At 47.2% G+C, this 26,913-nt stretch overlaps 1 protein-coding gene across 1 annotated transcript; it reads right to left on the bottom strand.

Annotated features, from left to right (window-relative positions):
* Nucleotides 1–1,240: 1,240 nt before the first annotated feature.
* On the bottom strand, nt 1,241–25,845 carry pex6 (peroxisomal biogenesis factor 6). Its single transcript, XM_061728998.1, has 18 exons — nt 25,307–25,845; nt 24,551–24,829; nt 23,327–23,680; nt 21,265–21,434; nt 19,851–19,934; nt 19,632–19,758; nt 18,563–18,696; nt 16,807–17,112; nt 14,062–14,248; nt 13,623–13,699; nt 11,820–11,937; nt 8,977–9,182; nt 8,833–8,894; nt 7,775–7,883; nt 6,391–6,507; nt 6,200–6,277; nt 1,778–1,917; nt 1,241–1,468 (listed from the first exon to the last, which is right to left on the bottom strand). The coding sequence occupies exons 1-18, from the start codon at nt 25,835–25,837 to the stop codon at nt 1,332–1,334; spliced, it is 3,216 nt and encodes a 1,071-aa protein (XP_061584982.1). The 5' UTR covers nt 25,838–25,845; the 3' UTR covers nt 1,241–1,331.
* Nucleotides 25,846–26,913: the final 1,068 nt, after the last annotated feature.

Genomic DNA, 26,913 nt, shown 5'->3' with positions numbered 1-26,913 from the left:
AAATATTAATGTCCATGGACCACTGGTTCTTGGGGTAACTGTACCAAATATTAATGTCCATGGACCACTGGTTCTTGGTAACTGTACCAAATATTAATGTCCATGGACCACTGGTTCTTGGGGTAACTGTACCAAATATTAATGTCCATGGACCACTGGTTCTTGGTAACTGTACCAAATATTAATGTCCATGGACCACTGGTTCTTGGTAACTGTACCAAATATTAATGTCCATGGACCACTGGTTCTTGGTAACTGTACCAAATATTAATGTCCATGGACCACTGGTTCTTGGTAACTGTACCAAATATTAATGTCCATGGACCACTGGTTCTTGGTAACTGTACCAAATATTAATGTCCATGGACCACTGGTTCTTGGTAACTGTACCAAATATGAATGTCTATGGACCACTGGTTCTTGGTAACTGTACCAAATATTAATGTCCATGGATCACTGGTTCTTGGGGTAACTGTACGGGTCACTGTCAAGTCCAACTGACGCTAATTTAAGCCCATAATGGCTGTTATCCCGTCTAACACACTTGTTGCAGCTGTTTTTGTTGATGTTTTGCCACTCAGTGAGAGTAAGTGGGGGCGTAAGTGGGGAAGTGACGTCAATGCAGACCCTCTATTGGCAGAAATACTTTCAGATTTCATCTCAGCAGCAACATTTGTATCAAAGGTGTTTGGACATTTTTGATAAGAATTAAACTAATAATAATCCAAAACAGCCCTCTTGTGGCTCGTTCCACCCGTCTACAACGAGGTGCCCGCGTTGTCCAGTTCTTCTTAGGTTGTTACAACTTATAGTTTCAAGCTATCGCTAAATTCTAACATTGAAATATAGTAGTCAACATTTCAAGTGGACCTGAAGACGCAAAGGACGGTTACCACGGTTACCTGGATACCAGGGTGTCATTCTGCACACAGTATTTATTCATTTACGGGTTTCTGTTTATTTATGTCAACGACTGATTCGGCTTTTCCGTCAGAAAAGAAAAAAAGACCCAACAACTAAATTACTAAATTACTTTGTATTAAATTACATTCATAAATTAATGTATTTTTAAATCATTTACACATCTGTAACTCTGAGCTTCATTTTCCCTTCATCGTCCGGTGACTCCGGTGTGTCCGGTGTGTCCGGTGACTCCGGTGACTCCGGAGACTCCGGCGTGTCCGGTGACTCCGGTGTGTCCGGTGTGTCCGGTGACTCCGGTGACTCCGGAGACTCCGGAGACTCCGGTGACTCCGGTGACTCCGGTGACTCCGGTGACTCCGGTGACTCCGGTGACTCCGGTGACTCCAGTGACTCCGGTGAGTCCTCGTCTACTTGGCGGCGAGTTTCTGCTGAATGTTCTGGTACCGCAGCAGCTCCTGGTCCGACACGGACGGCTTGAAATGATCCAGCGCCGCGGTGAAGTCCTCGGCGGCGAGGAGGAGGGGGGTTTCCTCCGAATCCAGACCTGAGGATCAGAACGGCCACGGTTACATGATGTTTTGTAATTAGACTTTTTTCTCGACATTTCGACTTTTTTCTCGAAGTGCATAATGAAAGAAAAAATCTTCCTCTAAAATATTATTTTTATTTTTCTCCTGCCTGGCCCTAATACTCTTCCTTACCCACAGACTGAAATAACACCTTCTTTTAATAATTTTATGCATCTTACAGCATGTTTATTATTCTTCTTCTCTTGATTTGATGGCGGCGGCGCCCTAGCGCCCCGTACTGGAGAACGCGTGTGCGTCGCCCCTGAGATCCGTCGTGTTCTTACCGTCGTTGATGAGGCCGACCTTCCGCTTGATGGCGGCCGTCATGGCGTCGGAGACGAGGGCGTACAGGTCGGCTCCGGTCATGTGGGGGGGGCAGCGGTCCACCACCTGCTGCGGGTTCACCGCCGCGTCCAGCTGGAACCTGGAGACAACGTTAGTGTCAGTTCACTGCCAAACTAACCTGGAGCCAACGTTAGTCACTTTACTCCCAAACTAACCTGGAGCCAACGTTAGTCACTTTACTCCCAAACTAACCTGGAGCCAACGTTAGTCACTTTACTCCCAAACTAACCTGGAGCCAACGTTAAGTCACTTTACTCCCAAACTAACCTGGAGCCAACGTTAGTCACTTTACTCCCAAACTAACCTGGAGCCAACGTTAGTCACTTCACTCCCAAACTAACCTGGAGCCAACGTTAGTCACTTTACTCCCAAACTAACCTGGAGCCAACATTAGTCACTTTACCCCCAAACTAACCTGGAGCCAACGTTAGTCACTTTACTCCCAAACTAACCTGGAGCCAACGTTAGTCACTTTACTCCCAAACTAACCTGGAGCCAACGTTAAGTCACTTTACTCCCAAACTAACCTGGAGCCAACGTTAGTCACTTTACTCCCAAACTAACCTGGAGACAACGTTAGTCACTTTACTCCCAAACTAACCTGGAGCCAACGTTAGTCACTTTACTCCCAAACTAACCTGGAGCCAACGTTAGTCACTTTACTCCCAAACTAACTTGGAGCCAACGTTAGTCACTTTACTCCCAAACTAACCTAGAGCCAACGTTAGTCACTCCCAAACTAACCTGGAGCCAACGTTAGTCACTTCACTCCCAAACTAACCTGGAGCCAACGTTAGTCTGTCCCAAACTAACCTGGAGACAACGTTAGTCACTTTACTTCCAAACTAACCTGGAGCCAACGTTAGTCACTTTACTGCCAAACTAACCTGGAGCCAACGTTAGTCACTTTACTCCCAAACTAACCTGGAGACAACGTTAGTCACTTTACTCCCAAACTAACCTGGAGACAACGTTAGTCACTCCCAAACTAACCTGGAGCCAACGTTAGTCACTTTACTCCCAAACTAACCTGGAGTCAACGTTAGTCACTTTACTCCCAAACTAACCTGGAGCCAACGTTAGTCACTTTACTCCCAAACTAACCTGGAGCCAACGTTAGTCAGTTTACTGCCAAACTAACCTGGAGCCAACGTTAGTCACTTTACTCCCAAACTAACCTGGAGACAACGTTAGTCACTCCCAAACTAACCTGGAGACAACGTTAGTCACTTTACTCCCAAACTAACCTGGAGCCAACGTTAGTCACTTCACTCCCAAACTAACCTGGAGACAACGTTAGACACTTTACTCCCAAACTAACCTGGAGCCAACGTTAGTCACTTTACTCCCAAACTAACCTGGAGCCAACGTTAGTCACTTTACTCCCAAACTAACCTGGAGCCAACGTTAGTCACTTCACTCCCAAACTAACCTGGAGCCAACGTTAGTCACTTTACTCCCAAACTAACCTGGAGCCAACGTTAGTCACTTTACTCCCAAACTAACCTGGAGACAACGTTAGTCACTCCCAAACTAACCTGGAGCCAACGTTAGTCACTCCCAAACTAACCTGGAGACAACGTTAGTCACTTTACTCCCAAACTAACCTGGAGCCAACGTTAGTCACTTCACTCCCAAACTAACCTGGAGACAACGTTAGACACTTTACTCCCAAACTAACCTGGAGCCAACGTTAGTCACTTTACTCCCAAACTAACCTGGAGCCAACGTTAGTCACTTTACTCCCAAACTAACCTGGAGCCAACGTTAGTCACTTTACTCCCAAACTAACCTGGAGCCAACGTTAGTCACTTTACTCCCAAACTAACCTGGAGACAACGTTAGTCACTTTACTCCCAAACTAACCTGGAGCCAACGTTAGTCACTTTACTCCCAAACTAACCTGGAGCCAACGTTAGTCACTTTACTCCCAAACTAACCTGGAGCCAACGTTAGTCACTCCCAAACTAACCTGGAGCCAACGTTAGTCACTTTACTCCCAAACTAACCTGGAGCCAACGTTAGTCACTTTACTCCCAAACTAACTTGGAGCCAACGTTAGTCACTTTACTCCCAAACTAACTTGGAGCCAACGTTAGTCACTTTACTCCCAAACTAACCTAGAGCCAACGTTAGTCACTTTACTCCCAAGCTAACCTGGAGCCAACGTTAGTCACTTTACTCCCAAACTAACCTGGAGCCAACGTTAGTCACTTTACTCCCAAACTAACCTGGAGCCAACGTTAGTCACTTTACTCCCAAACTAACTTGGAGCCAACGTTAGTCACTTTACTCCCAAACTAACCTAGAGCCAACGTTAGTCACTCCCAAACTAACCTGGAGCCAACGTTAGTCACTTCACTCCCAAACTAACCTGGAGCCAACGTTAAGTCACTTTACTCCCAAACTAACCTGGAGCCAACGTTAGTCACTTTACTTCCAAACTAACCTGGAGCCAACGTTAGTCACTTTACTCCCAAACTAACCTGGAGCCAACGTTAGTCACTTTACTCCCAAACTAACTTGGAGCCAACGTTAGTCACTTTACTCCCAAACTAACTTGGAGCCAACGTTAGTCACTTTACTCCCAAACTAACCTAGAGCCAACGTTAGTCACTCCCAAACTAACCTGGAGCCAACGTTAGTCACTTTACTCCCAAACTAACCTGGAGCCAACGTTAGTCACTTTACTCCCAAACTAACTTGGAGCCAACGTTAGTCACTTTACTCCCAAACTAACCTAGAGCCAACGTTAGTCACTCCCAAACTAACCTGGAGCCAACGTTAGTCACTTCACTCCCAAACTAACCTGGAGCCAACGTTAAGTCACTTTACTCCCAAACTAACCTGGAGCCAACGTTAGTCACTTTACTTCCAAACTAACCTGGAGCCAACGTTAGTCACTTTACTGCCTAACTAACCTGGAGCCAACGTTAGTCTCTTTACTCCCAAACTAACCTGGAGCCAACGTTAGTCACTTTACTCCCAAACTAACCTGGAGACAACGTTAGTCACTCCCAAACTAACCTGGAGCCAACGTTAGTCACTCCCAAACTAACCTGGAGACAACGTTAGTCACTTTACTCCCAAACTAACCTGGAGACAACGTTAGTCAGTCCCAAACTAACCTGGAGACAACGTTAGTCAGTCCCAAACTAACCTAGAGACAACGTTAGTCACTTTACTCCCAAACTAACCTGGAGACAACGTTAGTCACTCCCAAACTAACCTGGAGCCAACGTTAGTCACTCCCAAACTAACCTGGAGCCAACGTTAGTCACTTTACTTCCAAACTGACCTGGAGCCAACGTTAGTCACTTTACTCCCAAACTAACCTGGAGCCAACGTTAGTCACTTTACTCCCAAACTAACCTGGAGCCAACGTTAGTCACTTTACTTCCAAACTAACCTGGAGCCAACGTTAGTCACTTTACTCCCAAACTAACCTGGAGACAACGTTAGTCACTTTACTCCCAAACTAACCTGGAGCCAACGTTAGTCACTTTACTCCCAAACTAACCTGGAGCCAACGTTAGTCACTTTACTCCCAAACTAACCTGGAGCCAACGTTAGTCACTTTACTCCCAAACTAACCTGGAGCCAACGTTAGTCACTTTACTGCCAAACTAACCTGGAGCCAACGTTAGTCACTTTACTCCCAAACTAACCTGGAGCCAACGTTACTCACTTCACTCCCAAACTAACCTGGAGCCAACGTTACTCACTTCCAAACTAACCTGGAGCCAACGTTAGTCACTTTACTCCCAAACTAACCTGGAGCCAACGTTAGTCACTTTACCCCCGAACTAACCTGGAGCCAACGTTACTCACTTTACCCCCAAACTAACCTGGAGCCAACGTTAGTCACTTTACTCCCAAACTAACCTGGAGCCAACGTTAGTCACTTTACTCCCAAACTAACCTGGAGCCAACGTTAGTCACTTTACTCCCAAACTAACCTGGAGCCAACGTTAGTCACTTTACTCCCAAACTAACCTGGAGCCAACGTTAGTCAGGTTAGTCCCAAACTAACCTGGAGCCAACGTTAGTCAGGTTACTCCCAAACTAACCTGGAGACAACGTTAGTCACTTTACTCCCAAACTAACCTGGAGCCATCCATCCATCATCCATCCATCCCTCCCTCAGATTTAATGGTCTAGTTTCATCCAGGTGAGTCTCTTACTTCCTCAGAACTGCCTGCAGAACCTGCAGCTGAGATTCATCCATCCATCCATCCATCCATCCATCCGTCCATCCCTCCATCCCTCTCCATCATCCATCCATCCCTCCCTCCAACCCTCAGATTTGATGGTCTAGTTTCCATCCATCCCTCCATCCATCCATCCATCCAGTCTCTTACTTCCTCAGAACGGCCTGCAGAACCTGCAGCTGAGATTCTCGGTCCTCGTTGATCCCGACGTAAACCAGCTTATCAAACCTGCGGAGACCAGAGACGTTCAGAACATTTAACCTCTGCTGAAGCTCTGCTGAAGCTCAGCTTTACTACCGACGGTGAAGAGAAACCCAGAGGAACAGCCCAGGACACGTTACCTGCCGGGCCGGAGCAGCGACGGGTCCAGCAGGTCCGGCCGGTTCGTGGCTCCGACCACGAAAACCCCGGCGGACGACTGCAGTGTGTCGAGCTCTGCCAGCAGCTGAGACACCACTCTGAGGAGAGACGCACTCTTAGTTTCACTGTTTCATCAGGATCCCCGTTAGCTGCAGCTATTCTACCTGGGCTCCAACAACATTTCAAAATTAAAGCCGCAAGCAGCGATGAACGGGCCCTCGCACCCTTGTGCACGTTCAGGCTGCAGTGGAAGCTTGTATGACTTGCATGTAGATTCTTCAGGACATTTAGTGGATGAAACCAGCCACGACTCTCTATGTCATACCATTTAAAAGTTATGGCAGAAAATAGGAACTATCAAATATCAACCAATCAGAAGAAGGGGCGGGGCTAATTCAGGCCAATGAAGGTCAAGCACTCAATACTAAGTCCCATGACACCACCCACGAGTCTTTATGTCAAACCATTCAAAAGTTATGGCAGATAAAAGTATTCTAGGGGGCGCTGTTGAGCCGTTAGGCCACGCCCATTCATGCAAACCATGAAATATCAAATTTATCACCAGGCCTGGCTTGGTGATAAATTTGGTGACTTTTGGGGAACTATCAAATATGGACCAATCAGATGAAGGGGGGGCGCGCTTTTTGCCGTCTAGCGTCGCCACGGTAACACTTTTGAAAGAGAAAAGTAATGCGTGGTGTCGGAGGATGGAGACGCACATTTTGATGTATAACACACCTGGGTGCACGTTACGGTTCGGGCCGTATTAACAGCCGAAGAAATGGCATAAATTGCGCCAAAATTACACGATTAATTCAAAATGGCCGACTTCCTGTTCGGTTTGGGCCATGGCGCCAAGAGACTTTTCTTTAAGTTGTGACATGATACAACCGTATTGTGGGGCTTGAGGCACAAAGTTTTCTAGGGGGCGCTGTTGAGCCGTTAGGCCACGCCCATTAATGCAAACTATTAAATATCAAATTTATCGCCAGGCCTGGCTTGCATGCAAAATTTGGTGACTTTTGGGGCACGTTTAGGGGAAAAAAAGGCCCTCCTTTCGTCAGAAGAAAGAAAGAAGAATAAAAATTCCTACAGATACTATAGGGCCTTCGCACTGTGCTCGGGCCCTAATAATACAGTACTAAACATAACTACGGAAGAGTATCAGGGCCAGACGGGAGAAAAATAAAAATAATATTTTAGAGGAGTAAGATTTTTTTTTCATTATGCACTTCGACAAAAAAGTCGAAATGTCGAGATTAATGTTGAAGTACAATTTTATTGTCCACCACGCCCCCCCCAGGTAAACTCACCTGTCCACCCCCCCAGGTAAACTCACCTGTCCCCCCCCCCAGGTAAACTCACCTGTCCATCACCCCCCCGGAGTCCCCGCTGCGCCCCCTACTGGGGGCCAGAGAGTCCAGCTCATCGAAGAAGACGACGCAGGGAGATGCTGAGCGCGCTCTGCGGAAAACTGTCCACAACATCCACATCAGTCCAGACGTCGCTACTCACATCTTAAATAATAAACTACATCTCAGAACAAATATATCATAAAGTCAAAGTTGTATATCACTAAAAACATTAATGTATCATTCTGAACAGACTTATTATACATGTTAACACAGATCTCAGCGTCTTCAGGGAGAAGGAATCAGGCTTATCCACCTTGGTTAACCTCAGGAGTTCCTCAGGGTTTGATTCTGGGAACTCTTCATTTTACACTGAATATTAATAAACTTGATTAAAATACTTATAATGCAGATTTTTCCCACAATCCTGAATAGAATAAAGTTGGTATAAAACACTTTATGCAGACGACTCACTGCTCTCTGAGCTGCAACTTGCCTTCAATCTTGTTTCAATATAAATCGTGTCACTTCAAACTTCTTTTGGACCCTCAAAACAAAACAAAAGTTTTTTTATGTAACGTAAAGTCATTCATCTTTTACCAATTACAAATACTGTATTATTGTGCACGTATCTCATCAATAACTTCAACTTTAATAAATGTTTATTTTTTTATACCTAGCTTTACATGCGGCGCAGCGGTTCAGGGAACGATGCTAACAGGGATTAACTACCACAGCTGCAGCAGATCACCAATTAGTTCTGTATTTTACAGTGTACTAGGACACAGAGCTGGTCCTAACGCTTCTGGACACATATTTGAAGTTGGATTTTTATTGTTTCTGTCTTTTTTCCAAGACTAAAACGAGGCTTGTAGGTTCCTCTTGTAAGTTTGTAATGGATTATCGTGAAGCCACTTCAGAATAATCATTCTCAGGATGTTCTAACATCTATCTGAGCTGTGGTCTTACATTAACTGAACATTTCCTGCTAATGCGGCTTTATTTTGGACTGTGTGATGATCTTAAAGATCTTGATGTTTGTTTTTAAATGAAAAGAGGAACAAGTCAAACCTTCTCTGATGTTTTCTTCACTCTGACCCACGTACATGTTGATGAGCTCGGGACCTTTGACGCTGAAACACAGAGACACGACGGTGAGCAGTCGGGGAACTGAAGGTGATGAGACAGAACCTCCATTAGCTGAACGTTTCCTACCTGAGGAAGGTCATGCTGCACTCGGTGGCCACGGCTTTGGCCAGCAGGGTCTTGCCGGTCCCGGGCGGTCCGTAGAGCAGCAGTCCGGTCCGGTTCAGACCCAGAGCCAGCAGGTCCGGTCTCTGCAGCGGCAGCTGCACCGTGTCCAGGATCTCCCTCTTCACCTGCTGCAGACCCCCGATGTCGTCCCAGCGCACGCTGGGAATCTGATCAGACCAGGATCAAAATTGTCGACAATGAATTCCATTGTCAATACAATCTCTGCTGAGAGTCGTGCAGCACGATAGCGTCTCAACAGCTGTAGGTAATAAAACTTCAAAAGTTTGGGAGCATTTTAACCTTGATACGGAGAATAAAAAGATACTTGCAAGGTTTGCAAAGCCAACGTTTCTTTTCAGGGGAGCACGTCGGTAATGAATTTGAAAAGAGAACACGTCGGAGTGCTGACCGAAACGAACTCACCTTGGTAAGATATTAAGCCTATTTTCATTTGTTAAATTATTTCGTTTCATTTGTTAACTTTGTTTATTTCATGTTATTTATTAGTATTATTTGAGCCACTCACAGCTACTCTCGTTGCTATAACCTCAATCATAATTGATGTGTGTATGAAAGGTGAAAAGGCTTGTGCGATGACAATGATGGATCTGCATCTAACTTTCAGTCAGGTGTCTATGAACTGTCAATCATCCATCAAACTCCACAATGATCATGTTAACATTAAATCAGACATTTCTCTTGCGGGACGGGAGAAGACACTAAATCAATGTGTCTCTGTCTCTATTATTGTGCAGCATGAATTCTCAGAGTTTTGCAGATGCGGGCGGGAGCAGGATGAAGGAAACAGTCCTGTTATAGCAGGATGAAGAAAATCAGGGCTCTAGTGCCATCTTTCTGGTGTGTGAGAAAGTGAGCAACCCCTCCCCTTCTCACCATCACCGGACTTTTTTTTAATGTGTGTGTCAGAGTGGAGGATTGGGCGTGGTCTGTGGGGGAGCAGCACACAGGTGTGCCTGGTTCTGCTGATTGTGGCACACCTGTGTCCAATCAACCTCTCCACCCTGCCTGGGTTTATAAACTGCAGCTGCATACCAGAAAGGGGTCTGCTGAATGGAGGAAGCTTGTGGAGAGGCTATGCCCCATTGTGCCTTTTTTTTTTTTTTTTGGAATACTGATTTTGCCCTCCGCCTGTATGTGTATTTTTTACATGGAATAAAAAGCCTTATTTCTTTGGCATTCTACGCTCTGCAAGGTTTTTTTTACACCTCATCACCCAGGTCCAGTTTTGCCTTGTCCCCTTGTACGTGGGGAGGCCGCTCTGGTTCCTCACAGGTGTTTATTATCATTTGCAACATAATTAAAGCAACCTCATACTAAATTTTAAAAAAAATTACTAATTATCCGATTAGTCGACTAATCGTTTCAGACTAATCGTTGACTAGTCGACTATTCAAATAGTCGTTTATTTCAGGGGGGATGATTTTTACCGTTTTTATTTCAGGGGGGGATACCGTCCCCCCTCATCCCCCCTCAAGTCCAGTACTGGTTATAACTTGGAACGACTAAGAAATCTGAAAGGCATTGTTTATCCGTTTGCCTGTGAAATATTCAGCCTGGTCTGAGAGTCAAACAGCCGACGCCAGAAACTTTCTCTCGTCTCTCTGTGTTGGGGTTAGGTTCACCTTGGGGGCCCCCACGGCCTGGGACTGGGAGGACTGGGAGGACTGGGAGGACTGGGAGGACTGGGAGGACTGGGAGGACTGGGGGGACTGGGGGGACTGGGGGGACTGGGAGGACTGGGAGGACTGGGAGGACTGGGGGGACTGGGGGGACTGGGAGGACTGGGAGGACTGGGGGGACTGGGGGGACTGGGGGGACTGGGAGGACTGGGAGGACTGGGAGGACTGGGGGGACTGGGGGGACTGGGGGGACTGGGAGGACTGGGAGGACTGGGGGGACTGGGGGGACTGGGAGGACTGGGAGGACTGGGAGGACTGGGAGGACTGGACTGGGAGGACTGGGAGGACTGGGAGGACTGGGAGGACTGGGGGGACTGGGAGGACTGGGAGGACTGGACTGGGAGGACTGGGAGGACTGGGAGGACTGGGAGGACTGGGGGGACTGGGAGGACTGGGAGGACTGGGAGGACTGGACTGGGAGGACTGGGAGGACTGGGAGGACTGGGAGGACTGGGAGGACTGGGGGGACTGGGGGGACTGGGGGGACTGGGAGGACTGGGGGGACTGGGGGGACTGGGAGGACTGGGAGGACTGGGAGGACTGGGAGGACTGGGAGGACTGGGAGGACTGGACTGGGAGGACTGGGAGGACTGGGAGGACTGGGAGGACTGGACTGGGGGGACTGGGAGGACTGGGGGGACTGGGAGGACTGGGAGGACTGGGAGGACTGGGGGGACTGGGAGGACTGGGAGGACTGGGAGGACTGGGGGGACTGGGAGGACTGGGGGGACTGGGAGGACTGGGAGGACTGGGAGGACTGGGAGGACTGGGGGGACTGGGGGGACTGGGGGGACTGGGAGGACTGGGGGGACTGGGAGGACTGGGAGGACTGGGAGGACTGGGAGGACTGGACTGGGAGGACTGGGAGGACTGGGAGGACTGGGAGGACTGGGAGGACTGGGAGGACTGGGGGGACTGGGAGGACTGGGAGGACTGGGAGGACTGGGAGGACTGGGGGGACTGGGGGGACTGGGGGGACTGGGAGGACTGGGAGGACTGGGGGGACTGGGAGGACTGGACTGGGAGGACTGGGGGGACTGGGAGGACTGGGAGGACTGGGAGGACTGGGAGGACTGGGAGGACTGGGAGGACTGGGTCTCTCACCTTGGGGGCCCCCACAGACTGGGACTGGTTGTCCTGCAGAGTCTCCAGGGCTGAGCTGAAGTCCTGGTTCTGGACGGAGACGCCGCTGCAGCAAATGTCCTGCTGGGACCGGCCGGCGCTGCAGAGACACAAAGCATCGGTCAGGGTCTGCTGAGCCGCATTTTATAATAACGGTGCATTTTGTAATAAACGTCCAAAATCTAATAACTTTGTCATTTCATTTTGTAATAAATTTTGCCACATTATGTAATAAGTTATTGCATTTTGAGAAGATTATTATAAAATGCACTTGCAACTTTTTTATTCTCTAGGAAATGTAATAACATGGTCACTTAAAATAATAATAATAATGTAATACCGTATTTTTGCGACCATTTGGCCCACATAAATTTTTATTTTTTTTTAAATGTGCCGCGCGCCCAATGAAACGGTGCGCCGTTTCTATTATCTGTATTACGGTAATATAAGGTGGACGGCCACCATGAGAACGGTAAAGGGAGAAGGGGGCGTGTGAAGCCCCCGTGAGTTGCGGACGTGATAGAGACGCGATAGAGACGCGATAGAGACGCGATAGAGACGCGATAGAGACGCGATAGAGACGCGATAGAGACGCGATAGAGACGCGATAGAGACGCGATAGAGACGCGATAGAGACGCGATAGAGACGCGATAGAGACGCGATAGAGACGCGATAGAGACGCGATAGAGACGCGATAGAGACGCGATAGAGACGCGATAGAGACGCGATAGAGACGCGATAGAGACGTGATAGAGACGTGATAGAGACGTGATAGAGACCATAAAGGGGGAAGGGGGGCAGGGGGTGTGAAGCACAGAGCGGGTGGAAAGAGCGTTTTAGCGTTTCATTCAACTGAAAGCAGTAGCGCTGGTGGAAGAAATGAAAATTTAACATTTTCATGGAGGTCCTTCCTGGTGCTTTCGCTTCATGGTGCCAGCGCAGCAGCAGCAGCGCCCGGCGGATTATATGGAAAAGATGGAGAGCTTCTGCTCATTCTGCAGCCGACACATCACCGACAAACACATCCAGCCCAGACACATCACCAACATGGACGACACCCCCCTGAATAACGCGGCGGAGAGGACGGGGACCAGCGCGGCGGAGATCCGCACAACGGGGTATGAAAAGTCGTCATTTACTGTTGTGCTTGCCTGCCACGCTGATGGACAGAAACTATGGTGATTTTTAAAAGAAAAACTTTGCCAAAGAGACTTTTCCAGCCGGAGTCATTATAAAGGCGAATGAAAAGGGCTGGATGGATAAAGGGATGATCGAGTGGCTGAGACAGGTCTATGTGCGGCGACTCGGTGGTTTTTTTCACACATCATGTGTGGGCTAACGTGTCTGCTGGGACTGTTGCTCGGGCTTTTGCAAAAGCCGGCATTTCCAAGGGCTGCACGGCACAGAAAGTGACTCTGACAGCGAGGAAATTGGGACTGGCACAGCTGAATTAGCGGAGCTCTTTAATGCAGAAACAGAGGATGAAGACTTTGAAGGGTTTGATTAATGTAAAAACTGAAATAAAATACAATCAAACTAAGTTTTGCTCCCGCTCTATTTTTAAATAAGCACACTTGTGTGTGTGTTCTGCAGCAGGTGTGTGTGTTTTGCGGCGCGGGTGTGTGCAGCTCCGTGTCTGTAGACTGCGCCTTTTCAGTGGGTGCGCCGTATGTGTGTTTTAAATCCAAAAATGACACACAAAACCGAGGGTGCGCCTTTCCAAACGGTGCGCCGAATGGTCATGATAATACGGTAAATGTCACTTTATTTCTCCTGGGTCTCACCAGACGGGGGTCAGTCTCCTGCAGGCAGCTCTTCCAGCCTCGGCCAGAAGAACCACCAGATCTCCCAACACCAAACCCTGAGAGGACGACACGGAGACCAATGAAAAATCTAATCTAATCAAATCAAATGAAGACTCATCAAAGAAGTCAAAGGCGAGTTAATCTCCTTTAATCTCCTAAAGCAGGGGTGGCCAACCCTGGTCCTTGAGAGCCACACTCCTGCATGTTTTAGATTTTACCTTGCTTCAACACCCCTGATTCTAATTAAAGGTCCTAATTAACTTGTCACCAAGGTCTGCACAGTTCTGTTGATGACACAGGTACTTTTATCACGGTGTGCTGAAGCAGGAAACATGTAAAACATGCAGGAGGACCAGGGTTGGCCACCCCTGTCCTAAACATCTGTCCACTAAAGACACATTAGTGAATGTTGACGTACGGCGGTGACGTTGGCGAGTCTGTCCAGGTCCACGTCTGTCCCCAGCTGGACGTCTCGGCTCAGACTCGTCAGCATGTCCCGTCTCTGCTGCTCCGTGGGAGCCTGCAGCTCCACCTGGTGGACGAACAACGCCACCACGCCGGGGGACAGGTCTGCAGGTCTGAGGACGGAGGACACCACGGCCACGCTGGGACAGACAGAGACACGTTAGTAACTCAGGTCTGCAGGTCTGAGGACGGAGGACACCACGGCCACACTGGGACAGAGACAGAGACACGTTAGTAACTCAGGTGTGAGGACGGAGGACACCACCGCCACGCTGGGACAGAGACACGTTAGTAACTCAGGTGTGAGGACGGAGGACACCACGGCCACGCTGGGACAGAGAGACAGAGACACTAACTCAGGTCTTTTTTTCATCTTTTTTCCCCACTTTTTTATCTTGTTTTCCTTTTTTCCTCTTTATTTACTCTTTTTCCTATTTCTTCCTCTTTTTTTCCCTCTTTCCTTTTTCGTCTTGTTTTCTTCTTTTTTCCTCTTTTTCCCTCTTTTCTTTCTCACGCTGGGACAAACACACGTTACATTTCCTCAGGTCTTTTTTTCTTTCTTTATCTTGTTTTCCTCCCTTTCCTCTTTTTTTTCATCTTGTTTTCCTCTTTTCTTTCTATTTTTTCATCTTTTTTTTATCTTGTTTTCCTCCTTTTTTCCTCTTGTTTTCCTCTCTTTTTCCTCTTTTTTCCTCTTGTTTTCTTCCTGTTTTCCAGACAGAGGACACCACCACGCTGGGACAGACACGTTACATTTCCTCTGAAGCGCTTCGTTAACCCGTTCTGATGCGGAGCCCAGTCTTCGCCCTCGCCCCCTCAGCCCTCGCCCCCTCCAGCCCTCGCCCCCTCAGCCCTCGCCCCCTCCAGCCCTCGCCCCCTCCAGCCCTCGCCCCCTCCAGCCCTCGCCCCCTCAGCCCTCGCCCCCTCAGCCCTCGCCCCCTCAGCCCTCGCCCCCTCCAGCCCTCGCCCCCTCCAGCCCTCGCCCCCTCCAGCCCTCGCCCCCTCCAGCCCTCGCCCCCTCAGCCCTCGCCCCCTCAGCCCTCGCCCCCTCAGCCCTCGCCCCCTCCAGCCCTCGCCCCCTCCAGCCCTCGCCCCCTCAGCCCTCGCCCCCTCCAGCCCTCGCCCCCTCCAGCCCTCGCCCCCTCAGCCCTCGCCCCCTCCAGCCCTCGCCCCCTCCAGCCCTCGCCCTCGCCCCCTCCAGCCCCCTCCAGCCCTCGCCCCCTCCAGCCCCCTCCAGCCCTCGCCCCCTCCAGCCCCCTCCAGCCCCCTCCAGCCCTCGCCCCCTCCAGCCCCCTCCAGCCCTCGCCCCCTCCAGCCCTCGCCCCCTCCAGCCCTCGCCAGCCCTCGCCCCCTCCAGCCCTCGCCAGCCCTCGCCCCCTCCAGCCCTCGCCAGCCCTCGCCCCCTCAGCCCTCGCCCCCTCCAGCCCTCGCCCCCTCCAGCCCTCGCCCCCTCCAGCCGTCGCCCCCTCCAGCCGTCGCCCCCTCCAGCCGGCGCCCCCTCCAGCCCTCGCCCCCTCCAGCCCTCGCCCTCGCCCCCTCGCCCCCTCCAGCCCTCGCCCCCTCCAGCCCTCGCCCCCTCCAGCCCTCGCCCCCTCCAGCCCTCGCCCCCTCCAGCCCATATCCGGTGCACACTCACTCCAAAATTTACAAAACCAGGTCATTTACAAATCGTACAAATCTTGTACAAACCAAAGGTATATTAGATTCTATCCAGTAAAGTATTTAGTCCAAAATACATTATTATACCAGTAAATATCCACAAACAGCCTCTTCATCTCCACCGTGGTCGGAGAAGCACATGTTGTTATTTGTTTACACTCAGTAACTCCTCCGTCCTGCACATCTTTTTTCATCTTATTTTCCTCTTTTCTTTCTCTTTTTATCATTTTTTCCCCTCTTTTCATCTTGTTTTCCTCCTTTTTTACCTCCTTTCTTTCTCTTTTCTTCATCTTTTTCTTCTCTCTTTTTCCTATTTTTTCCTCTTTTTCTCATCTTGTTTTGCTCCTTTTTTCCTATTTTCTTTGTCTTTTTTTCCCCTCTTTTATCTGATTTTCCTCCTTTTTTCCACGTTTTCAGACGGGAGAGTGCGATGCTAAAATGCAGCATTCGCTCTCCTTTGATTGACAGGTCATCCAGCCAATCAGGAGCTTCCTGTCCCCTCATAGCGAATGAGACCTGTGTTGGGGCGGGACGAGCACGTCCGGCTTTTGTCATGAGAAAAACCTCTGCAATTGCAGCATTTGCCCAGAAGATGGTGCAGTTGTAGATCAAATGATATATCTTTATTTTCTGTAATGCAATTAAAAAAACTAAAATGTCATACATTCTGGGCTCATTACAAATCAACTGAAATATTGCAAGCCTTTTATTATTTTAATATTGCTGATTATGGTTTACAGTTTAAGATTAAGATTCCCAGAATATTCTAATTTTTTGAGATAGGATATTTGAGTTTTCTTAAACTGTAAGCCATGATCAGCAATATTAAAATAATAAAAGGCTTGTAATATTTCAGTTGATTTGTAATGAATCCAGAATGTATGACATTTTTGAATTACAGAAAATAAAGGACTTTATCACAATATTCAAATTTTCTGAGACAGTCCTGTATTTGTTTTGTGTGTTTTTGGTCCAATACGGCTCTAAAACATGTTGTGTCCCCCCCCCTGCCCTAAGGGGGTGTGAGGTGTCCACTGACCTGGAGGGGGCACTGCTGAGCAGCCGGCTGAGCGCGGCCGTGACCCGGCCGTCGTCGTTGGGCCCCCGGCCCCGGAGCAGCACCTGCAGGTTCCTGAGCAGCAGCAGGCAGGGCTGCAGGGCCTCGGCCCGCTGGAACACCAGGGCCAGCTTGGCCTCGGCGGCCGCCGGCGTGTCGGCGCAGAGCGTCACGCAGTCCACCTTCAGCAGGTGCAGGTTCAGCCGCCGGCTCGCCGCCCCCACCGCCGTCGTCTTCCCGCTGCCCGCCGGGCCGTGCAGGAGGACGGTGGCGCCGGACAGAGCAGCGCTGGAGGAGACGAGGATGATGTCAGGGATCACATGACTGGATCTCCCATCATCCCTTTCTACACGTCAGACTAGGGCTGAACGATTTTTGAAAATAATCTAGTTGCGATTTTTTTCCTCAATATTGCGATTGTGATTTAATATGCGATAATTTTTTTCAAGGTCCTGTTCTCATGTATTTTTCAACTACACAAGCAATAAATCAGTCTGTTTTATAATAAACAATGTCAGATTTATTTAAAGCACAGATTACAACAATAAAGAAAACAGATCTGTGTCTTTCCCTCTTTAACACGTCTACACACGTCTGTACACGAGTGTTACGGGTCGTTCTCTGAACCCAATCACACGACACCAAACCGGGTTAAACTTTAGCCAAAACGAGGCGTAGTTTAATAGAAAAACACAGAAAAACTCCCACAGGAAACAAAAAAACCTTCCTCACAGGAAACTCAGAACTTTTTCACAAATTACTCAAAAATCACAGAGAGAAAAAAAAACCACCAGCAAACTAACAAACAAACCAACAAAGCTCAGAGTTAACAAAACCAACCAGCAATGAACAACTGGCAGCTCCGCTGTTTAACCTCTCCTCCTGATGAGCTGGCGAGCTGCAGGTGTTGTTTAAGCCTGACATATGGTTCCGCGTTACACCAACGCAGAGCCTACGCTGTAGGGGACGCGGTACGTGCAACGTACGGTCGCGTCGCGGCGTAACCTACGCCGTAGGTTCTGCGTCGATTTAACGCGGAACCATAAATCAGGCTTCACAGCGCGACTCCACTGTCCGCCGGTGCGCGCCCGGCTCCTCGCCACGACTCCGCGCTCATATATTTAATACATTTATAAAGCCCCGCCTGGCCGAGCCCTAACACTGAGGCCACGGTAGATTTAGGTTACAGGCGGACACGTGGCACTTTTGACTTTTTTTCGCTGCCGGCAACGTGACTAGATCACGTGATCTGGTCATATCACAGCCTTTGCGATTAGAAAATCTCGTTTTATCACATCGCGATATCGCAAATGCAATAAATCGTTCAGCCCTACGTCAGACCCTTTTACACAACATTTAAACCATCAGTGTTTCTGACACTTCGGCCCCAAGCAGCGGACCGTTGTGGTTTCTGCCTCTGTCCAGAAGGATCCAGAATGATCCAGAAGGATCCTGGCCTTCGGTAGTGATGTCATCACCCTACATTTCGTCGTTTTGAAACACCAACACAAACCCCAGCCGTGGTCTGAAGGACAAACTGGAGGGTTGAGACCGACAGAGGAAGCTTAATTCTTCTCTCTGCGTTCATGTCGACTGTTGATGAGCAAGACTCAAATGATCTACGACCAGCAGTCAGTAGCGGTAAACAGCTCCACCAAGGTTGTTGTCCTTGAGCTGCAGGACCGTGTTACCTGTGCTGCAGGTGTGGCAGGTGCTTATCTGTGCAGGACCGTGTTACCTGTGTTTCAGGTGGGGCAGGATGCTGCTGCTGATCAGCTCCACGGTTCTGCTCAGGCCCGGTGGGGACGAGCTGCTCCACAGAGACGGTTCCTCCACGGAGCCGTAGGGGACGAAACTGTTGGTGGACGATCCCTGCAGGACAGAGACACCGGGATTATTATTAATTATTATTATTAATATATATATATATATATATATATATATATATATATATATATATATATATATATATATAATTATTAATTATTCCTGCGGTGACACCAACTAGCAGCTAGCACCGATATGAGAGACAGACATAGAGACAGAGAAAACGATAGATAGAGAAGGAAAAAGAGCGAGAGAGAGACAGAGAGATAAAAGTAGAGAAAGAGAGGGAGGGAGGGACAGACAGAGAGAAGGTCTGGATCCCCCCTTCAGAACTTGGTACTTTCCTCCCCATGAAATTAAATCATGGACCAATCAGAGTTTAGCCGTACGGACTAATGCAGCCCGACTTCTGCAGACGGTTAGTTTTCACACAGATAATGCTGAAGGAGCCGAGGTCGGAGGTCAAGAATTTAGAATTTAGAATGTATTAAAGTTTAGCCCCTTGAGATGTAACATCTCATTTTCAAGGGGGTTTCATAAAACATACAACATTACAATATATCACATTACAGTACAGACATACATGACATAAAACACACCCTTCCACACACAACCCCTACACACATTAGTCTAGTTACAAAGAAGACTAATTGAATAACCGGAACAATGAGATAAATATAACATAACAGAGAGAAAAGAAAAAAAAAATAAATAAAAATAAATAAATAGAAAAAAGGACAAAAAAATACATAAATAAATTAAAAACATAGGCAATTTGTTTTAAGATGAGAATATAATGCCAACAACAAAAAGAGGAAGATTATTCCAATCTGATGGAGCTTTAAAATAAAATGATCTTTTACCAACCTCTTTTAAAATTCTAGAAACAAAGAAAAAAGGAAAATTCATATGTCTGAGTATGGAGAGTTCTATGGAATCATGAGTTCTTTTAAATATGGAGGAAAGTGAAAAGGGTTTACCAGGTAGAGGGAGGTGTGGATCCTGTCGGCCAGGTGAGGAGCTGCTGATGAAGACGATGATGATGATGATGATGAAGATGATGATGAAGAACGCACCTCCTGCACTCTGAAGAACAGCACCGGACACCTGACAGAAGGAGTTACAGCATCAGCAACTCTGCCCTACGACTCGGTACTGAACTCGGTACCGAGCTGAAGCGGACCAGAACCTGGTGGTACCTGTGGACTCCGTCTGTTCCGTTCTCCAGCAGGTCCGGATGGTTCCCGGCTGGAACCGCCAGGACGTCTCCCTGGGAAACCAGTCTGGAACAGGGAGAAAATAAATCAGGGGGGATGGTGGATTTTATCATATGGGGACAGATAATTTGTGCTGATTACAAATAATATAATATATTACAAATAATAGCAGTGACCAAAACAGCTGCAGAAATACTGCAGGAATGACATAGCAGCAGTTAAATGCAGCCTTCTGTAAGCTTTAAATATCCACTGGGCTTACATCAAATACATCAAAACACAACAATAAAAAACACTTTTCTGAACTTATCAATATGACTCTGTCCTTCACAGGATAAGTAACATGGATCACTGCAAAAACTCACAATCTTAACAAGAATATTTGTCTTATTTCTAGTTAAAATGTCTCATTTTACTAAAATAAATCTCATTACACTTAAAACAAGACTCATCACTGGAAAAAACAACAATTTTCACCTGTTTCAGGTACTGTATTGGCCTGAATATAAGACGTGTTTTCTGCATTGAAATCAGACTGAAAAAGTGGGCGTCGTCTTCCAATCGGGGTCTAGACGTTATACCATCACAACGCTAGATGGAGCCAGATATCTTTAAAGCTAGTGCTGAACTAAACTCCCTGTCACGAAGAAGAAAAATAAAAAATAATATAAGAAAGGAAAGAGAAGAAAATAAGAGAAGAGATAACAGAAAGTGGAGAAACGTAGCAACAATCTGGAGAAAAGTGGGTGGAAGATCGGCAGGTGAGGAGAAGTTATGATGCAAACTTCCAGATGAAGATCTGAATGAGGCAAAATAACAGGCTTTTTCTCTTGAATATATTGTTATAATCATTTGTTTCAGATGTACTGTAATTATTTTCTGTATAAAAATTACAGTAGATTTTCACTTGAAATAAGTAGAAAAATCTGCCAGTGGAACAAGATTTTTTGCTTGTAATGAGAAGATAAATCTTGTCCCACTGGCAGATTTTCCTGGATGATTTGGACCGTTTTTATTTCAGGGGGGGATGATTTGGACCGTTTTTATTTCAGGGGGGGATGATTTGGACCGTTTTTATTTCAGGGGGGATGATTTGGACCGTTTTTATTTCAGGGGGGATGATTTGGACCGTTTTTATTTCAGGGGGGATGATTTGGACCGTTTTTATTTCAGGGGGGGATGATTTGGACCATTTTTATTTCAGGGGGGGATGATTTGGACCGTTTTTATTTCAGGGGGGATGATTTGGACCGTTTTTATTTCAGGGGGGGATGATTTGGACCATTTTTATTTCAGGGGGGGATGCCGTCCCCCCTCATCCCCCCTCATCTCCAGTTCTGGTCGTAGCGCGGCTCCTGTCTGCGGGTCCTGCCTGCACCAGGTCGGTGTCACTGACCTGGGGGTGGAGAAGTGCTCCGTCAGCAGGTCGTCATAGCGACCGAGGCTGCTCTGGCCCGGAGAGACGACCGGCTGCAGCTGCAGCTCGCCGGCCCAGGACGGAGACGCCGAGCGGCAGGAGCTGTCGGACCGCCGGGCCGCCGAGGCCGGAGGAGACGGATTCCACCTCTGAGGAAATACAAATACATCTGTTTCATCCAGGGCTGGGATCCAGTCACATGTCAAGAATTGATTTGATTCTAAAGATTCAGAATCGATTATCAAGAAGAAGAATCGATTTCGATTTGATTCCGATATTAATTTGGGTTAGTGTTATTAAAACAGTTTTTCAGCTGTTGCATGAATTATATGACTGTAGTTCTGCAACATATTAATACTAGTATTATATTGAGATTAAACGGCAAGTATTGCAGCTAATGATGCTGTAAGGACCAATCAGCTCCCAGAATGCTGATAGAACTGAAACAGAAACATCGTGTAGAATTACCAAACAGATCCAGGAGGAAACAGAGACGGAGGAAATCACTTTTAGTTTTTTCCCCCATTTATGAGAATTTGGTTTTTAACATTTATGTAAATATAACCCCAAGACGGTATATAAAGTAATGAAATATGGACAATTTATGCAATTATAACTGAAAACTTTACTGTTTTCATACCTTTAAACTAGGGATTTTTTTCACACCAAGTACTTGTATTTTAATTTGGGTACTTGTCGATACCGAGTACCGATCCGATACTTCTACCACAAAAATAACTAGGCTAAAAATGCAATGAATTGGAAGACAGGTTTTATTTGCAACAGAAATTCAATTTTAAACAAAACTCAGCCGACTGGGCTTTCCTCCACGCATTAGTCTCATCGCAGGAACATCAACTGAGCATGTGCGGTGCTTCACCTGAAGCCGTCCGTGTGAAACAACATAAACAATCAAATAGAGTTTAAAAAACAGGCTAAATGAAATGATGTTACACACTCTTGTACAGTAGGTGGCGATATGCTCCTTAAAGTTGGTTGCCATCCGCCAATAAAACAGAGAAGAAGAAGACCATAAACAATCCCATTACAGTCCCATTCTTACAGTCCGGTTAGCCGCTAGGCGGCGTGGTGCGTGGTGATGAGAAGAGAGTGATACATGGGTGAGACTGGCAGTGCCGTTTCAGTCAAGATAGCGACAATTAATGCAGCGGGATGTCAGCAGGGTGGACATATTTCAAAATAAGGGACGACGACAGAAGCAAGACAGACTGCAGGCTGTCGGCGCGGCTAACCGGCTAACGCGGCTAACAGCTAACCGGAATGTAACAATGGGATTGTTTATGTTGTACTGTGAGTTACGTGGAGTGTTTAATAAAGTTCCCTGTGAGTAAGTGAATACTCAACCGTCCAGTTTGTATAATTAAGGAAGATAGAATTTACTGAATCAGGAACAGCTGGCTGAGCAGCGGCGGCTCGGCGGCTGCTGCTCAGCCAGCTGCAGACTGACCCGGGGAGCCGCGGGGCGGCTCAACATCTCCCCCTAGCGGCGCTAACCAGTAACTACAACAACAATGAAGTATCGGTGCGTGGTATCGGAGGATTTTTGCGAGTACGAGTACGAGTATATGAGAGCAATATCGGCCTTGATACCGATACCAGTATCGGTATCGGGGCATTCCTACTTTAAACATATTTAAAGACAAAAACATGGCACCAGTTATTCTGGTGTCCAACAAAACATTCCTTTTTTGGGCATAAACAAAAAAATACCAAACGTTGTAATGTAATGATGAAAAAATAATAAATTAAAATAAATAAATTAAATAAAAAAACAAAAAAAAAAAATTTAAATCGATCTTTAGACATATGAATCGATTTTCAGGAATTAATATGAGAATCGATTTAGAATCGGAAAATTTATTTTTTCAACACAGGCCTATGTGCGCGAGCGCAGAACCACGAAGTAGCAGTTCTGGACGGGTAGCACCGTACATCTGTCTACGTTTAAGCCGTTTTTATGTTTAATCATTTAGAGGTTAGTGGCGGTGCGGTTGTGTGTTCGTCGTGTTGGTGTTCGGACCTTCATCCTCAGCGTGCAGCCGTTCCCCGGAACCGTCTCTCCGTCCGTCATGTTGAACCACAGAGTCGGCGACACCAAACCCACATCGTCGTGGAGATCAGGACTCGTGGTGGGATCCACGACCACCACGGACACCAGCCGCTCCCTGCAGGCCCTGGAGGGCCCGGGTCCTGGTCCTGGTCCTGGTCCTGGTCCGGGCCCCGATCCCCCCGGGCCCGGCCGCCACACCGTCACCCACTCCCCGTTGAACAGGCCGAGCCGCAGCAGCAGCGTCTTGCTGAGGAACACGCAGCCGTCCACGTCCACCACCTCACCGTCCACGCTGCACCAGCACCGTGACGACGCCACCCGGACCTCCATACAGCAACATTTAAGATAACAGTGAGAATAAATACAAAGGGCAGATGTTTATCTGATTTAGGAGTAAAACTGTGGAACTCATTACAGGACTGTCTCAGAAAATTAGAATATTGTGATAAAGTATTTTATTTTCTGTAATGCAATTACAAATACTAAAATGTCATACATTCTGGATTCATTACAAATCAACTGAAATATTGCAAGGCTTTTATTATTTTAATATCGCTGATTATGATTTACAGCTTAAGATTCCCAGAATATTCTAATTTTTTGAGATAGGATATTTGAGTTTTTTTCTTCATTACACTTAAAACAAGACTCATCACTGGAAAAAACAACAATTTTCACCTGTTTCAAGTAAATTTTCACTTAAAATAAGTAGAAAAATCTGCCAGTGGAACAAGATTTTTTTGCTTGTAATGAGAAGATAAATCTTGTCCCACTGGCAGATTTTTCTACTTATTTCAAGTGAAAATTGACTTGAAACAGGTGAAAATGGTCAAATAAGTTATTTTTCTGGTGTTATTTTTCTGGTGATGACTCTAAATGTTGAAATAGCAGTAAAACCACATTCATTGATGAAATGACATAAGGGATGGAAAGGAGGGATGGCAGTTTTACAGGGGGGATGATTTGGACCGTTTTTATTTCAGGGGGGGATGATTTGGACCGTTTTTATTTCAGGGGGGGATGATTTGGACCATTTTTTATTTCGGGGGGGATGATTTGGACCGTTTTTATTTCAGGGGGGATGATTTGGACCGTTTTTATTTCAGGGGGGGATGCCACCCCCCCTCATCCCCCCTCAACTCCAGTACTGATTATAATTTACTGAAATAAAGATTAACTAAATAACTAACTGACCTCCAGCCGGCACTCCAGCGCCTGCAGCGCGGCGGGGAACCCGGATCCCAGCAGCCGGCTGCTGTCCAGCAGGGAGCAGCCGCCGCCGCCGCCCAGGCCGTCGGCGTAGTGGGCGAAGTCCGACACGCAGAGCCGGGGGGGCGGGCGGGGCCCCGGACCCCCTGGGGGGGCCGGCGGGTCCCAGTGGTCCGTCAGAACCACGGAGGTGCTGGGGGTGATCTGGCCCTGGGAGACGGGGCTGCAGTCCAGCAGAACCAGCTCCATCAGCTGCTGCTGCACCTGCACACACCAGGACAAACACCCTGATTCTCTAAAGTTCATCCATATATATGTTTCTATTGTCTCTGTGCTTTTATGCTTTTACTTCTTGTTTTTTATGTGTCTTGATTTTATTCCTTTTTGTTTATTTTGTTTGCTGGTTTCTGTAGCACTTTGAGATTATTTTATGAAAAGTGCTTTACAAATGAAAAAGTATTATTATTATTATTATTATAATCTGTCCCCGGTCCTCCCCCAGCTGCAGTATTAATAATAATAATAATAATAATAATAATAATAATAATAATAATAATAATAATAATAATATCTCACCAGCACTAGATTGTCCCCCAGCACCGGGTCCGGGGGCAGCCCCAGCGGTTCTAGTATTATTATTATTATTATTATTATTATTAATTATTATTATTAATTATTATCAGTACTAGATCCTCCCCCAGTATTATTATATTATTATTAATAATTATTATTAATTATTACCTGTACTAGATCGTCCCCCAGTACCAGATCCGGGGGCAGCCCCAGCCCCAGCGGTTCCCCCTGCCGGCCCAGCACGCACCGTCCCGGGCCGCAGAGCTGCAGCAGCCCGGCCCGGAACCGCGGGCCCGCGGCCCAGCGGAGGGTCCGCGGGCCGCGGGCCCCCAGCACCACCCGGTCCAGGGGGACGGGGGCCAGGGCCCTGGCGGTGCCGGGGGTCCCGGGGGGCAGGCGGAGCTGCTGCAGGAGGAGACGGCTGGCCAGCAGCCGGACCCCCGGGGTCCCGGCTCCGGTCCCCGCCGCCTCCTCCTCGCTGGCCCGGTGCACCCGCAGCAGCAGCCCCCGGTGCTGGAGCCCCCGGTCCCGGAGCCCCCGCCGGGGCCCAGGCTCCTCCTGCGGGACGAACAGCACCGTGGGCGGGTCCGGGTCCCGGAGGAAGCCCGAGCCCGGGGGCGGGTTCACCAGCAGGACGTCCAGCGGACTCAGGTGAGACGGAAAACTCTCACAACAACCCAGCTCCACCTGCACCGCCATACTGCTGCCGCGCATGCGCACTGGCTGTTTCCCGGTGCCTGACTATTTTTTTTATTTTTATTGAAAGACAAACTGCAAACAGCACAATCCACCACCAGGGGGCGACACACACTCAGCATGCGGAAAATCAGGACACCATGAACTACAGAAATACAGGACTGTCTCAGAACAACTGAAATATTGCAAGCCTTTTATTATTTTAATATTGCTGATTATGGTTTACAGTTTAAGATTAAGATTCCCAGAATATTCTAATTTTTTGAGATAGGATATTTGAGTTTTCTTTCTTCATTACACTTAAAACAAGACTCATCACTGGAAAAAACAACAATTTTCACCTGTTTCAAGTAAATTTTCACTTGAAATAAGTAGAAAAATCTGCCAGTTGAACAAGATTTTTTTGCTTGTAATAAGAAGATAAATCTTGTCCCACTGGCAGATTTTTCTACTTATTTCAAGTGAAAATTTACTTGAAACAGGTGAAAATTGTCAAATAACAGAGATAGATCATGGATTACAGTTTAAGATTAAGATTCTCAGAATATTCAAATTTTTTCAGATAGGATATTTGAGTTTTCATAAGCTGTAAGCCATGATCAGCAATATTAAAATAATAAAAGGCTTGCAATATTTCAGTTGATTTGTAATGAATCCAGAATATATAACATTTTTGTTTTTGTAATTGCATTACAGAAAATAACAATATTCTAATTTTCTGAGACAGTCCTGTATATTAAAAAAAAAGACACAAACTCAAGGTCTTGATGGCCTTTGCATTGGTGGAGAGACTAATGGTTCTAATATATTGTTTAACCTCATTTTCAAAAATACAAAAAAGAGGCTTTTGATTAATATAACGGGATTTGTGAATAAACAATTTTGCCAATAGTATAATAAGATTAATGATTTAAAATTGTTTTTTTTTAACAGATGGATAGTCAATGAAGCCAAACAATACATGTTTGACCTGTTCCAAATAAAAGAAACCGCTCTGACCTGAGGGGGAAACTCATGTTAGAGACGACGACAGTAAGAACTAATATTAAAAAGAGATGGACATCAGTTAAGGCAAGATA

This window comes from Cololabis saira, chromosome 1, assembly GCF_033807715.1.
Source record: "Cololabis saira isolate AMF1-May2022 chromosome 1, fColSai1.1, whole genome shotgun sequence".
Taxonomy (NCBI): Eukaryota; Metazoa; Chordata; class Actinopteri; order Beloniformes; family Belonidae; genus Cololabis; species Cololabis saira.
Note: the sequence above shows the minus strand (reverse complement) of the source record. Positions and strands in the feature narration are given on the sequence as shown.

What these genes read in the sequence shown, in the direction of transcription:
- pex6 (XM_061728998.1), bottom strand. Translation starts at nt 25,837, where the DNA reads ATGGCGGTGCAGGTGGAGCTGGGTTGTTGTGAGAGTTTTCCGTCTCAC. An exon ending in CTCAGCAGTGCCCCCTCCAG is followed by an intron (nt 14,249 to 16,806) that starts GTCAGTGGACAC and finishes TGTCTGTCCCAG; the next exon opens with CGTGGCCGTGGTGTCCTCCG. An exon ending in GGTCGGCCTCATCAACGACG is followed by an intron (nt 1,469 to 1,777) that starts GTAAGAACACGA and finishes TCTGATCCTCAG; the next exon opens with GTCTGGATTCGGAGGAAACC.